The sequence below is a fragment of the Sphaerodactylus townsendi genome, linkage group LG04 (assembly GCF_021028975.2).
Source record: "Sphaerodactylus townsendi isolate TG3544 linkage group LG04, MPM_Stown_v2.3, whole genome shotgun sequence".
In the NCBI taxonomy this organism is placed as follows: domain Eukaryota; kingdom Metazoa; phylum Chordata; class Lepidosauria; order Squamata; family Sphaerodactylidae; genus Sphaerodactylus; species Sphaerodactylus townsendi.
Genome location: NC_059428.1, coordinates 147,455,771 through 147,469,460, shown reverse-complemented (window position 1 = coordinate 147,469,460; position 13,690 = coordinate 147,455,771). Strand labels below are relative to the sequence as shown.

The window sequence follows — 13,690 nt, the reverse complement described above, 5'->3', positions numbered from 1 at the left end:
CCATTTTGTGGCAGCCATTTTGCAGTGATGCCAAGACATCCACAAAGATGTCCACGTACTCAAAAAGGTTAGGGGCCCCAGATCCCTACAAACTCTGAAGATGAATTCGGCTCCTGCCTTAATCTGTGGAGAGGATGTACCCACACGCCACAGATAGTGCCGGGAAAAGGGGGTCTGTCCGTGCCAGTTCTATCATTGATGTTATTTCAGTGATGTCGTGCCTTTATGATTGTTTTGTGATGTTTCACTAATGTACCCCACCCAGGGACTTTGGTGGTGGACATGAAATAAGTACAAAGATAAATAAATGTCAAACGGCTGCTTTTTTAAATTAAAAAAAAACCTGTCACTGCCACCAAAACAGGTCAAAAACAGTCAGTTTTCTACCATGGAAGCTCACAGCGATGAAACAAACCCTTAGCCAGGCCTACTTCACAGGGATGTTGTGAGAAAGCAGAGGAGGGAGAACAATGTTGGTGGTGTAGTGGTTAAGAGCAGGTGCCCTCTAATCTGGAGAACCGGGTTTCATTCCCCGCTCTGCCACTTGAGGTGCGGAGGCTTATCTGGAGAACCAGATTAGCTTGGGCACGCCAACACATGCCAGCTGGGTGACCTTGGGCTAGTCACAGTTCTTTGGAGCTCTGTCAGCCCCACCTACCTCACAGGGTGTTTGCTGTGGGGAGGGGAAGGGAAAGGAGCTTGTAAGCCCCCTTTGAGTCTCCATATAGGATAGAAAGGGGGATATAAATCCGACTCTTCTTCTTCTAGGCATCAAAAAGTTTGCCAAATTACTACCATAGCTTTATCTGCTTCTTTGGATACTGGAGAGGCTGCAAACCGTACAATATCAAGTGCTGCTTGCATCTGCTTGGAGGGGAAGAAGAGGAAACCCTTTCCCAGAAAGGGAATGCGCAGGATCAGCAAACCTGCTCTGGCCAACGAGCAAGTGCGGATCCATGCCTCGTGGCTTGCATAGAGGCGATAAGCTTAACAACGGAGAAACCCAGATGTACTGGACAGCGGGGGCCATCCCTTCCTCAAAACAGCTGAGTGTAGCCAGCAATTCCAAAACACATTCATCTATATCTCGCCTACCTTATCCATGCAGCTTCTTGCTCATCTGACAACGTACAACCCCCCCCCCCTTTTTTTTCTCCATTCCCCCGGCTTTTATTTATAAACCTGGCCGGGCACAGCTGCCAACTAGCAGTCACGCTGGGCGGTGGGATCCAAGTTCCTATTTACGAGGACTCAAAATACACTCTGAGCTGGGGCGGGGGTGGGTGGGTGAAGAGGTTTTCGGCATCTGGTCGTGCCTGCCGTTCAGAAGAAACCTGACCGTTTGGGGGCCAACAGTCAGGGCTGTTAGTGAGTGAGCCGGGAGGGAAAACGTCAGCAAATATGACAGGGCAGACCAGCCTGCTGAATGCAAATGAATCAGGCTCCGTCACGGTGCAAAACCAAAGGCCGGAACGCAGACCTTCCCCAACGCGTCAAGGAAGTCTGATTCAGGCTCCTGAGAGACATTCCAGAGGGTTTTTTTGGCTGGCCCACACACGCACGATTTGCAGCATGCAGCTGCACCAAAGAACGGTAGTCCTTGCTGAGCTCAATGGCCCTCATCCAATCTAGCCAGGTTGCATTCGCTTGCAACCAACCCGGGTCTGTAGTCTTACAGCAACGGAGTCAGCATGTTGTTTCGGCCAGTGAGAGATGCAGGGGGCAACTCTGCTGTCCTGTTTCCCCCCCAAGCCCTTTTATTGACAGTTTACAAGAGGAAAAACAAACAGGGCAAAGAGCACAGGGGGATTTGAGCAGGGGAATTGGCATTTGCATGTACACATTGGAGCCAGGAGGTCTTGCAACCTCAGCGGTTTTCTCCGAAACCACATTTGGGAAGGAAAGGTCAGTTGCACGTGAGAGACCCCTTTCCAAGCAGAATGGCTGCCGTACTCGGGAGCCTCCCAGGCGCTGTGCCCCCCAACACGGGTCCCCCATAACACGATACCTCGCAGAAGAGCTTATCACCCTTCAGTTTGGAGATCCTAGCCTGCGAAACCTCTGCATACCAGTGGCATAGTGGTTAAGAGCAGGTGCATTCTAATCTGGAGAACCAGGCTTAATTGAGCTTTGGAGGCTTATCTGGTGAACCAGATTAGCTTGTGCGCTCCAACACATGCCAGCTGGGTGACCTTGGGCTAGTCACAGTTCTTCGGAGCTCTCTCAGCTCCACCCACCTCACAGGGTGTTTGTTGTGGGGGGGGAGGGAAGGGAAAGGAGATTGTAAGCCCCTTTGAGTCTCCATACAGGAGAGAAAGGGGGGGGGGAATATAAATCCAAACTCTTCTTCTTCTTCCCCAGGCAGCTGGTTTCACTGCTGAATTACTCGAACTATAACAATATTCTTCCTAATGTCCACTTGACATCTCTTCAATCATAATTTAAACCCATTATGTGAGTCCTATCCTCTGCTGCTCACAGGAACAACTCCTGTGACCTCCTCTAAGGGACAGCCTTTCAAATACTTAAAGAGAGCCATCATCTCCTCTTTCTCATCAAAATGGAAAGGATTATTTCCTGTTTTTAGGAAGCAATAGCCTCACGCACCCCGCAAGGATATCTGAACAATGTTCCCAAATTGCTACACAGAGTGAAGATGATACAGGTGTGGGAATAGTCAGTTTCTTCTCCAAGAGATGTAATTACATCCCCTGTGGCAGAGACCCACCAGATGCTACACAGCATATCCGCACAAAGCCGTTGGATCCAGAAGGATCTGAATGGTTAGGAAAGAAAGCTCTGCCAGTTCCGGTCACTGAACCGGTGTCAGTTTTCAGGCCAACTTCCCAGCTCCTCTGCGAAGTAGCTCGGCTTACTATGAGGACAGACCTCGAAAAAGCATCCCTTTCATCTGTGCGGAACGCCTGGCATGAAAGAAGGGGATTCTGTGGCACCCCTAAAGGTTAACACCTGCCTATCAGCCGTTCCTTGGCTGAAAGCGAATGCAAGCGAATGCAAGGGAGCAGCAGTGGCATAGTGGTTAAGAGCAGGTGTACTCTAATCTGGAGGGACAAGGTTTGATTCCCCGCTCTGCTGCTTGAGCTGTGGAGGCTTATCTGGGGAATTCAGATTAGCCTTGAACTCATAAGAACATAAGAAAGAGCCAGCTGGATCAGACCAGAGTCCCTCTAGTCCAGCACTCTGCTCCTCACAGTGGCCCACCAGGTGCCTTTGAGAGCTCACATGCAGGATGTGAAAGCAATGGCCTGCTGCTGCTGCTGCTCCCGAGCACCTGGTCTGCTAAGGCATTTGCAAGCTCAGATCAAGGAGGAGCAACACTGGTAGCCATAGATCGACTTCTCCTCTATAAATCTGTCCACACTCCCACACACGCCAGCTGGGTGACCTTGGGCTAGTCACAGTTCTTCTGAGCTCTCTCAGCCGCACCTACCTCACAGGGTGTTTGTTGTGGGGTGGGGGGAGGGAAAGGAGATTGTAAGCCCCTTTGAGTCTCCTTACAGGAGAAAAAGGGGGGATATAAATCCAACTCTTCTTCCAACTCTTCTTCTTCAAATCTGCCTACCCAAATTCACACTGCTGTGTACCAGACCACATCACCCAATCACAAGGATAACTCACAGGCGGGCATGCCCTACCACAAAGCATGCTATCCAATACGAGTCTTCCAAATTACTCAATGCTGCTACACTGCTTTGCTGGAGAAGGACATACATTCACACATTCAACGTTGTGCCCAGGGGCTGCCAGCCGTGGCTGTCCCACCAGGCCTTTCCCAACTAGCCAGCCGGACTGATCAAATATACTAGAACATCTTTTGGTCTGGGGGGGGGAGGGGAGGAGGGGCGGAAACGGTGGAATGGATTGATTTATATCATCTACTAACCAGCGTTATTGCAATAATGTATTAATTGGTTTTAAAGTTTTTAATTGGGGTTTGTATTTTACAGTTGTACATTGTTTTTACAATACGTTGTAACCCACCCAGAGCCCTTCGGGGATGGGGCAGGATACAAAACTAATAAAATGTATTAAATAATAATGAGAAGAAGGATCGCACTGTAGATACAGAAATACATTTCTAGCCCAAGCAAGGCCCAGGTGCTGAACCAAGCATGGCGTGACCAGCTCAAAGCGGGCTTCCCACAACACTGTTAGCCACTATACTACGCTGGAAACAACCAGAAATCTAAATAGCTGCACTGAAAGAGGAATACTACCAACTGATAGTTAAAAACCCTCATGAATATGAGCAGGCTTTCTTCAGAATATCTCCGTTCCCAGTAACTGAATAAGGCACCGTTGCTTGGTCCTCTGGCCTAAAGCCCCGCCTTCCTCAGGAGTATCATTCGAGTGGAAAATGCTTATCTTGCGTGGCAGGATTTGTGCACACAAAAGAATATTTCATGTGAAAAGGTCGCACGTTCGCCCTGCTGCCAAGGAAACTGTGGTTCAAGCTCTCTCTCCAGGGACGGGAAGATCTGCCTGTCGATAAACTCGAGATAAGACTAGTGTGCTTGCCGGAAGAACGTTGAAACAGATCAAGGCAAGAAATTAGACAGGAAGATGGTAGTAAATCACCACACACACACACACAGGTTTCGCTGCGGCATCAACCAAACTCCCGATCCACTTTTAAAAAGTCAGAAAACCAGATTCTTCCTTGGCAGTCGCACGGTTCCTTTGCCCCAGTCAAATGGTTAGCATTAAAACTCTGACAGCTGAGCAATATTTATAGAGGGAGACAAAACTGGCCGGTGCTTTAAAGCTTGGCTTGGAAATCTAGTGGCTGAGAGGCTCTCCAGCAATTCTGGAGGAGTGGACTTGGTGCGGAAAGGGCTGTTCCACCTGCCGGGGCCAAGTCAAAACCCAGTGGCCATCTCGCAGGACTGATTTGGGGGTGAAATAAAGACGAAGAGGGGCCATTGCACATTATACTTTCAGACTTTTTGGAGAAGGGTGCAAAGAACATGCGCTTGAATGCAGCAGCATTCCCCTTCTTTCCTTTCCCCTTAATTTATTGTTCCAGCGTTCTTTATTGGTTGTTGATTGCTCCCTCCCACGCTGGATTTGAGGATATGGGTCAGGATGCCGAACTTAGAATACGTTCGGAACGTTTCAAGATTGTATTGCCTGCGTTTGACTGTCGCAAACCGCTCTGAGCCTGCCTTGATGGGAGGGAGTGCAGTCTAGAAATTTAATAAATAGATAGATGAATAAAAATAAACAGTCAGTCAATTTCTCCAGCTTTCGGCCTTCAGTCATAAGCCAAAGAACAGTCCTGCATCTTGACTTCCCCTCGTCCTTTATCTGCCGTGCAAAATCCTGCAAGTTGAACCATGACAGCAGCCGTCAGACATTTCCTGGATCCTTCCCATGTGCATCTGAAACGATCCATTGTTGCCCTGACGTATGACGCTTGCAGACAGTAAAGACGGGAAAAGTGAACTTGTTTGGCACTCTGTGACAGGACAGTCTTTCATTTGAATCTGGATTTCAAAAAGGTCCAGAGCAGCTCCCGTAATCCCTAAGGGCAGGGACGCAGAGGCAAATGCTCCCCCCACCCCAAGACTCACCGTCATAGAGGACTCGGTGGAGCGTCTGTCTAGCGACTTGGCTCTGCGGTGAGGAGACAGCGGAGAAGCTGACATGTCCAAGACGGAGCCTGTCGCCGACTCAGCAGCAAAATCCTGCACCCCGAAAAAGAAATGAAAACACCAGGATAATCAGAATGGGAGATCTATTCCTTGACTGGTGCTCAACGGCTCCCAGAATGGGCACAATTAAAAAGGAAAAACAACAACCCTCAAAACCGTCTTATTTATTTAAAACATTTCTCTTGTGCGAAACTCAAGTCGGATGGGAAACAAAAAGGATTACAAGAAACACAAGAATGTGGGCATTTTAATGATAACATGTAACCCGATTTTGAGGTTGACCGTGTATAATTCTTTATATGTGATGCAGGAGCAGCAGAGAATGCAGGGAGTCATAACTAAAAGGAGTCATAACTAAAACATCTCTTACTGGTTTACCTGAGCGTGGTTCCTGGTCAGCCCACTCTAAGTGGCTGCAAGTCTCATACATCCCTTCCCAGCCCGCCAATGCCCATTTGTTTGAAAATTATGAGTGTTCTGCTCAACAACGCACAGTTCCAAGTTGGTGCCCGCACAGCTGCCATCTGGAACTTTGAATTTTGCAACTGGCGTGACGTTAAATTCAAGTCCAGCAGCACCTTAAGAGACCGACAAGATTTCCCGGGTCTAAGCTTTTAAGTGCCAGAGCTCCCTTCACCAGATCGGGCAGAGATCCCCAAGCTTTTTGAGACTGTGGGTTTAAATGCCATTAAAGGTTTCTGATTTTGAGCCTGCAGGGACGTTTGGAATTCTGACATGGCACGGTCACCCAATGGCTACTGCAGGAGGTGGAGCAAGGCACAAAATGGCCGTCAGAGCGACATTGCTTTTTAAAGAATCTGCACAGTCAATCAAATCTCCAGTAGTCAATAAGAAGCCATGCTAGGCAAAAGTCCTACCTGGGCCACCCATTTCCTAAAAACACTTTGTGCATGCCAGGAGAGGTCTCAACCAACACTTGAGATAGGGAATACCAGTATCTGACTCTCAAAAGTACACCACAAACTGAACATGAGTCAGCAGTGTGATGCGGCGACCAAGAAAGCCAATGCGATTTTGGGCTGTATCAATAGGAGTATGGTGTCTAAATTGAGGAACGTAATTGTACCTCTCTATTCTGCAATGATCAAACCTCACCTGGAATATTGTGTACAGTTCTGGGTACCACAATTCAAGAAGGATATTGACAAGCTGGAAGGGGTCCAGAGGAGGGCAACCAAAATGGTCAAAGATCTGGAATCCATGCACTACGAGGAGAAACTTAGGGAGCTGGGGATGTTTAGTTTGGTGAAGAGAAGGTTAAGAAGTGACATGATGGCTGTGTTTAGATATTTGAAGGGTTGCCATGTTGGTGAGGGAGCAAGCTTGTTTTCTGCTGGTCCAGAGACTAGGACCAGGAGTCATGGGTTCAAGGTGAAAGAAAAGAGATTCCACCTAAACATCAGGAAGAACTTCCTGACTGTCAGGGCTGTTCTACAGTGGAATGCACTACCTCATCGTGTGGTGGAGTCTCCTTCTTTGAAGGTTTTTAAAGAGAGACTGGATGGCCATCTGTCAGGAGTGCTTTGATTGTGTGTTCCTGCATTGCAGGGGGTTGGACTTGGGGTCTCTTCCAACTTTATGATTCTAAGCTTATACCCTGAACATCTTGATGGCCTCTGAAGTGCCAGACCACTGGCTGAGCTCTTGTGCACTCTTCTAAGCACCCAAGAGGCAGTGCACCTCATGACAGAAACAGAGACGAACCCTTCATATCTCACCCGCTTCCTGGGGAAAACCCTCTTCTCGCTCCTGCCCTGCCGGGTCTCACTGGAGAGAGAAGAGCCGCAGGACGCGTTGGTCTCCATGTGCTCCGCTTTCTCAATATCCAGGGCCTCAAATTTTTCAATCACCTGGGACCTCCTGGAAAGAGAGACAAAGAAAGGGAAACAAACACTGCCTTAACCAGGAGCCATAATCATCTTTTTAGGTTATAACGGTGTCCTTTTTAAAGAGATCCTTTAAGATTTAGGGTAAGGAACAGTTTAAGCTCTCTGTAATATGGTTGGAATTCAGTTCCACTGTCGAGATTTTTTTGGGGGGCGGGCTACAATACTTATCAATTTCTATCCAACAGAGCATTTCTGCAGATGGAACGAGCACCATTGTCAAGGGCACGACATTCTTAACTTCCTGCTCTCATTCAACATGCCCCCTCCAAATTTCTCTCTCCTGGAGGACGGGGCACACTCCCCCAGCAAAATTCTTTGGAGGACATTTTGGATTGCAGCAGGATGGAAATCCGTGCATCTGCAGAAATGCCCCACTGGATCCAATCCATTGTTGAAACAGGGGTTTACTAACAGGTTTGAACGTTTCTGACACTCTCCTCTCCCTGGATAGCCTGAATTCATTACACTCAACATTTCCCAGCTCCTAGATCCAAAATACTGCCCATTAGGGTGGAAACACACTCGGCATAATACGGGACAAACGAAGTCAGAATTATAGTCCCGTATTTATTGCAACATGGATGTCCACCCTTGGCCATTTTTTACTTCAAGCTCTGTCGATAACGGACGTGAAAAGCTTGTTTTCACATCCAAAAGCGCTCTCTAGGTAACCCACGGGGGTGTCAGCCACCGTGACACATGACAGCAACTTGTGGTTTTGTGAGAATCAGTCAAGAGGCGCGTGGCCTGGCAAGAAAGCAACATTTCCCACAGTGTTTCCCCACTGATCACTCTTACGATTTCTGTCCAGCTGCTGCAAAATGGAGAAGTCAAAGACCCCCCCCCCCAACTCTGCCCGGGATCCAGATGTACACGGCAATTATTGCTAGACACCTCAGCCAGAACGAAACCCAACTCTATCCTTTGGGGAATCAAAAAGGCCATGCTTTGCACTATTTAGTATGAAATCTTTAGATTCTGCAAAATTCTCTGCAAAATTCACAAAGCCAGAGTCTCCCTAGACAGCAGAAAGGGAATAAAAACAGAACAATTTTATTCTCGGTGCTGGATTAAGGTGTGGTGTCAAAGCTCCTTTTTGGTGATGCAATGAATTTTAAAAACTCCGCTTAAATATTCTGCTTAAATATTTAAAGCGACCATATTATCCGTGGTCTTTACGATCTGTATTGCCTGCCTGTTTGTTTGGGGGCAAAATGGAAATATTGGTTCTTATCTATAAAGGGTTTGGGGCCGTATCGCCTGAGCTACTGGTTAAAATCCTCTTAAATCCCGTTGTATGTACCCTAGCCATCAGAGGCGAGGCTGGTGATAACAAAAGGCAGGGCTTTTCCACTCCCAGCCCCTTGCCTTACAAATCTCCCTCCCTCCCTCGCAACGTTCACCTGGCATCAATCTTACTTTCTTCCATGCACCAGGCAAACAAAGTGATTCTGACCCACACTTTTAACTACGGAGTTTAATCCAGTGTTTTCTCATTTATTTATTTTATTAAATTTGGTTCTCCGCTCTTTGAAGCCAAAGGCCAGACTCAGAACAGCTTACAAACATTATTAAACTATACTATAACAGCGGTGGCGAACCTATGGCACACATGCAGGAGGGAGCACTCACAGCCCTCTCTGTGGGCACGCGTGCTGTCGCCCCAGTTTGGACACTCAGCAGTGATGTAGCACCAAGGGGACGGGGTGTGTGTGCATGACGCACCTGGTGTGTGCCTCAGCAGGGGTGTGGCGAGGGAATTCCGTGGCTGTGGTGGGGGTGTTCCAGGGCTGGATGGAGCTGGACTGGAGAGTGGCAGGGGTACAAGGCACACAAGTGCCCCGGACGCAGTTCCCCCTCCCTCCACCCCTGGCATTCGATCTCAAAAAGGGTCGCCATCACTGTTATAATACAAATTTCCCTAGGCTCCAATATGGGTCCTTGTTAGGGTTAGCGATTCGAACTCCTTTTAAACGATCCTTGAATGCCGCTGAATCCCGGAGAGGTGGTGGTGGTGGATTCTTTTGTTTTTTCTTTCTTTAAATATTGTTTAAAGGGAGTGCAAGTGGCTAGCTGCTTGAACTCCCTTTAAACAATGTTTAAAGAAAGGGGAAAAACCCTAAAGAATCCTCCCCTCAGAACACCCCCCCCCCTACTTACTTTGATGCCTGTCAGATGTGCATTTTTTAAGCTAGCGGCATGAAAATTGCAGGTATCTTCAGGAGACTCTCCTGATGATACCAACCAAGTTTGGTGAAGCTTGGTTCCAAGGGTCAAATTTTATGGACCCTCAGAGGGTTAGTCCCCATCTCCTATTAGCTTCCATTGGAAACCATGAAGGATGGGGGCACCCCTTTTGGGCATCCATAAAACTGGACCCCCTGAACCAAACTTCACCAAACCTGGAGGGTATCATCAGGAGAGTCTCCTGAAGGTACCCTACAATTGTGGTGCCTCTAGCTTAAAAATGGTCCCCCTGCAGGCCAAAAACCTAAAAAACACCTAAAATACAAACAAATTAAGACGGACCTGGATTATTCCAGATATCCTAATATATTTGGATATACCAAATAGGTATTCAGCTTATTCGGGTATATCAATAATTTTATACCCGAATAAAGCCGAATCCGAATTTTACCGAATATTTTCGGTATTGCTCAACCTTAGTCCATATATAAAAGAAATGTCCCCCTCCCCCAATTTAAATTTCCTATTTTCACACTAGGGAAGAGAGGGGGGCAGATATTAGGAGGCCAGCTCTTAAGCTTTTACCAACTTTGATCAAGTACGCCGAGCAGAGGCTTTATTTATTTATTTTAATGGATTTGCATCCTGCCCGATCTCCGTACTGATCCACAGCCCTTCCCCCAAAGGTGCTCAGGGACCCCTGCAAATGCTCTGGAGGTTGTGTGGATACAGCTGGTGAGAATTTTTCTTTGTTCCTACATCTTGCTCGTAACACCCAGTCGTCTGGATAGAACCTATTAATTCTGAGAGAGCGGAGATTAATTTGCCACGTGGGTCGCACAGAAGTTCCTGCCCTTGGGGTATAGAATGGAATTTCAGCAGGTTCCGTCTAGCCCACACACACGTACACAATTCTCTGCTCGCTCCCATGAGGAGGCGGCGGTAGGGGAACAGGGACCCAAAGGTGCTTCCCCCACCCCAAGTGAACATGCAGCCAAGTTTCACTCAAAGTTTCACACAAAATGGGCTGTTTTGGGTTTCTCTGGCTTTGTGGCAGCGGATGGGTAGTTTTTGCTCCAAACACTTTGCCTGCAACTACGGCTGGCATCTTCAGAGCCATGCCACCGACATATTTGATGCAATGTCATCTTTTTTCGCCTGTAACTAGGTTTTTTTTAAAGAAAAGATGAAACCAATTCAAAAGGAAATGATTATCTTTAAAACGTCAGGGACCACTTTTCCTGGAAAATGCAAAACCCCAGGTCATGTTTGGCTTGACGTCAAAATTAAACAGAAGGCTTTTAAACCGAGTTGAGAATTTTGAGAAGGTACGTGTCAGTGTACATATGGATCCACACGCACAGGTTTTGTAAGTTGTACATTTTACGGACAACGTGGCAAACCCTAATTTTGAACGACAGAGGGATTACTGATTTGGAAAGAGACAGGTGAACGTGAAATCTGATCCTTCACCCTGAGGAAGGTGTTTTCCCTCAGCGGCCCACCCACCATTCCAGATTCACCTGTCAGGATTGCAGCATGCCACATGCAGACAGAAAAAGACCCCATGAGGGGTTAACCCCACACCAAGATGCCTGCGGAATAGACAGCTCCAGGTGACTTAAGGGAGCTAAAGATACATTCTAAGCTAAAATAAAAACCCCTTCTTGCCCCCTTTCGTAAAAGACAAACGATTTGCCTTTGCATTCTGCAAATCATTTCAAAAGTAGCCACATGTATATTTTAATAATTCACTCCCCTACCCCTTTCAACTTGATTTTGCCAAAGGAACAAATGCAAGGTGAATTAACATTTGTCTCGGCCGAAACGGCGACAGTCTAAAGAGGAATAATTAAAACGAAAATCAAAAACGAGGGGAAAAAACCACAAAAACCAAAAAGGGGAAAAAAGCAGGTTGATTTCTTATGAAAGGGGGTTTTGCGCCACCAAGTTGTCTACTGCTCGGAATTTGAGATGAGATGGTAGCGGAAGCAGGCGGAGTAAAGGCGGACACGTCACACAGCAGCAGAAGGCGGAGAGCAACAAGACCTGAAAAGAAAAGAAAGCTGGGAAATGAATGCGCAGGGAAGTTATCTCGTCGTCCCCCCGCCCGGAAACAAACCAACAATTCAAATCAAGACCGTCAAGCTTTCTAAAACACACAAAACTAAAACGCAAAATCATCAGCCAAAGAGAACAAAATATAATCATTGCAAAGGGCCCCCGGAAAAATCATCCCGTGAACGGTCATCATCATTTTGATCAAATAAAGAGAGTGTGCGTGTTATGTGGAGCAAAGAGCTTTTTGTGAGTGACGGGGGGAAACGTTGGACTCCCCAAGCCCTTCCCCCCCCAGTTCACCTTTTCTTCATGGGGAAACCTGGGGTACTTGAAAGAACTCAGATCTCTCAAAGCTGGTCTTGGAGCCAAGCGAAGATGGCCTGTGAGAAACCTGGGCATCTGAAAAACGACTGGCAGAAAGTGTGGTTTTGGGGGGCGGGGGAGGACACAAGAGAAGAAGAAGAGTTGGATTTATATCCCCCCTTTCTCTCCTGTAAGGAGACTCAAAGGACTCTCCATTCCCAAAACTTGGCCAACTGAGAATCCTGACTTCTTCCTACAAAAGCGGAGACTGTTTTGGAGACAAAGGAAAGTAACCATGGAGCTTCATGGCCCACACAAACTCAGCTTCCGCCCCTAGCAAATTTCCTCCGGGATCCAGCTGACTAAGGAATTGACACCTGCCCAAACAGAGTAACCTTTGCTCAGTTGGCCAGTGGTCCTACACAAGAACCACCAAAACAAGACGTGTTCACTAGGTGATTCAGGTGGTTCAGTGCCCCGCAACCAGAAATCACAGAAGAAGAAGAGTTTGGATTTATACTCCCTTTCTCTCCTGTAAGGAGACTCAAGGTGGCTTACATACTCCTTTCCCTTCCTCTCCCCACAACAGACACCTTGTGAGGCAGGTGGGGCTAAGAGATTTCTGAGAGAACTGTGACTTGCCCAAGGTCACCCAGCAGGAATGTAGGAGTGCAGAACCGCATCTGGTTCACCAGATAAGCCTCTGCCATACAGATGGAGGAGTGGGGAATCAAACCGGTTCTCCAGATTAGAGTGCACCTGCTCTTAACCACGACGCCATCGCTGCTCTTCATGGCATCCTTCCCAAGGGCCAGCAGGGGGAGCTCTAACATTAACGAACTGCCTGGCTACTCCCCCAAAGTCTCTTTTCTCTGGTTGTTGTGGGCTTTCTGGGCTGTGTGGCCGTGGTCTGGTAGCTCTTGTTCCTAACGTTTCACCTGCATCTGTGGCTGGCATCTTCAGTCTGTTCCTCTCAACCTCCAATCCTGTATCTCTTGTTCCTGGTGTGCATTTTACAACTCATAATCAGTGAGAGCTCTGATAATTACACATTGCACAAGGTTCAGTATCCTTTATTTCAGAGGGTATCCATATTGATTTGCAGTCGAAGAACTGGGTTCGAATCCAGTCGCCCCTCAGGACACGAGCTTTCGAGAGTCAAAGCTCTCTGTCAGCTGTAACTCTCAAAAGCTTATACCAGGATAACCCTGTTGGTCTCTATGGTCTGACTGGACTTGAAATCTAGCTTTAGCTGCTTCATCTCATTTCTGGCTTGCCTCCTCAATACAAATTTAAACCAGTTTAATTTCAGTCACTGTAAAACCAGCTCAAAAGGGCTCCCAAAACTCTCGAGAATCCCAACCCTTTCAAACACACAGCACTAGTGCTCAGTAGAATTTGTTCTGCACAAAAAGTCCCAATCCCTCTAATGTCTAGAGTTGGGGAGATCACAGCCCTTTCGGACAGTCCAAAACTGGTTTAAGTGTGCAGAACGGGAGGCCAAATCCATTAGGTGCTGTGGAACTGGTTTGCACCAATGGTGAAAAATCTGTT

The 13,690-nt window shown here is 47.4% G+C and overlaps 1 protein-coding gene across 1 annotated transcript in view; it reads right to left on the bottom strand.

Annotated features, from left to right (window-relative positions):
• LOC125431906 (myosin phosphatase Rho interacting protein) overlaps positions 1-13,690 on the bottom strand; it is an 82,944-nt gene that overhangs the window by 31,990 nt on the left and 37,264 nt on the right. Inside the window, exons 7-8 of the mRNA XM_048495098.1 lie at positions 7,415-7,556; positions 5,595-5,708 (exon numbers count right to left, since the gene is read on the bottom strand). Of these exons, the coding sequence (XP_048351055.1) occupies positions 5,595-5,708; positions 7,415-7,556 (256 nt within the window). The remainder of the gene's footprint in view (positions 1-5,594; positions 5,709-7,414; positions 7,557-13,690) is intronic.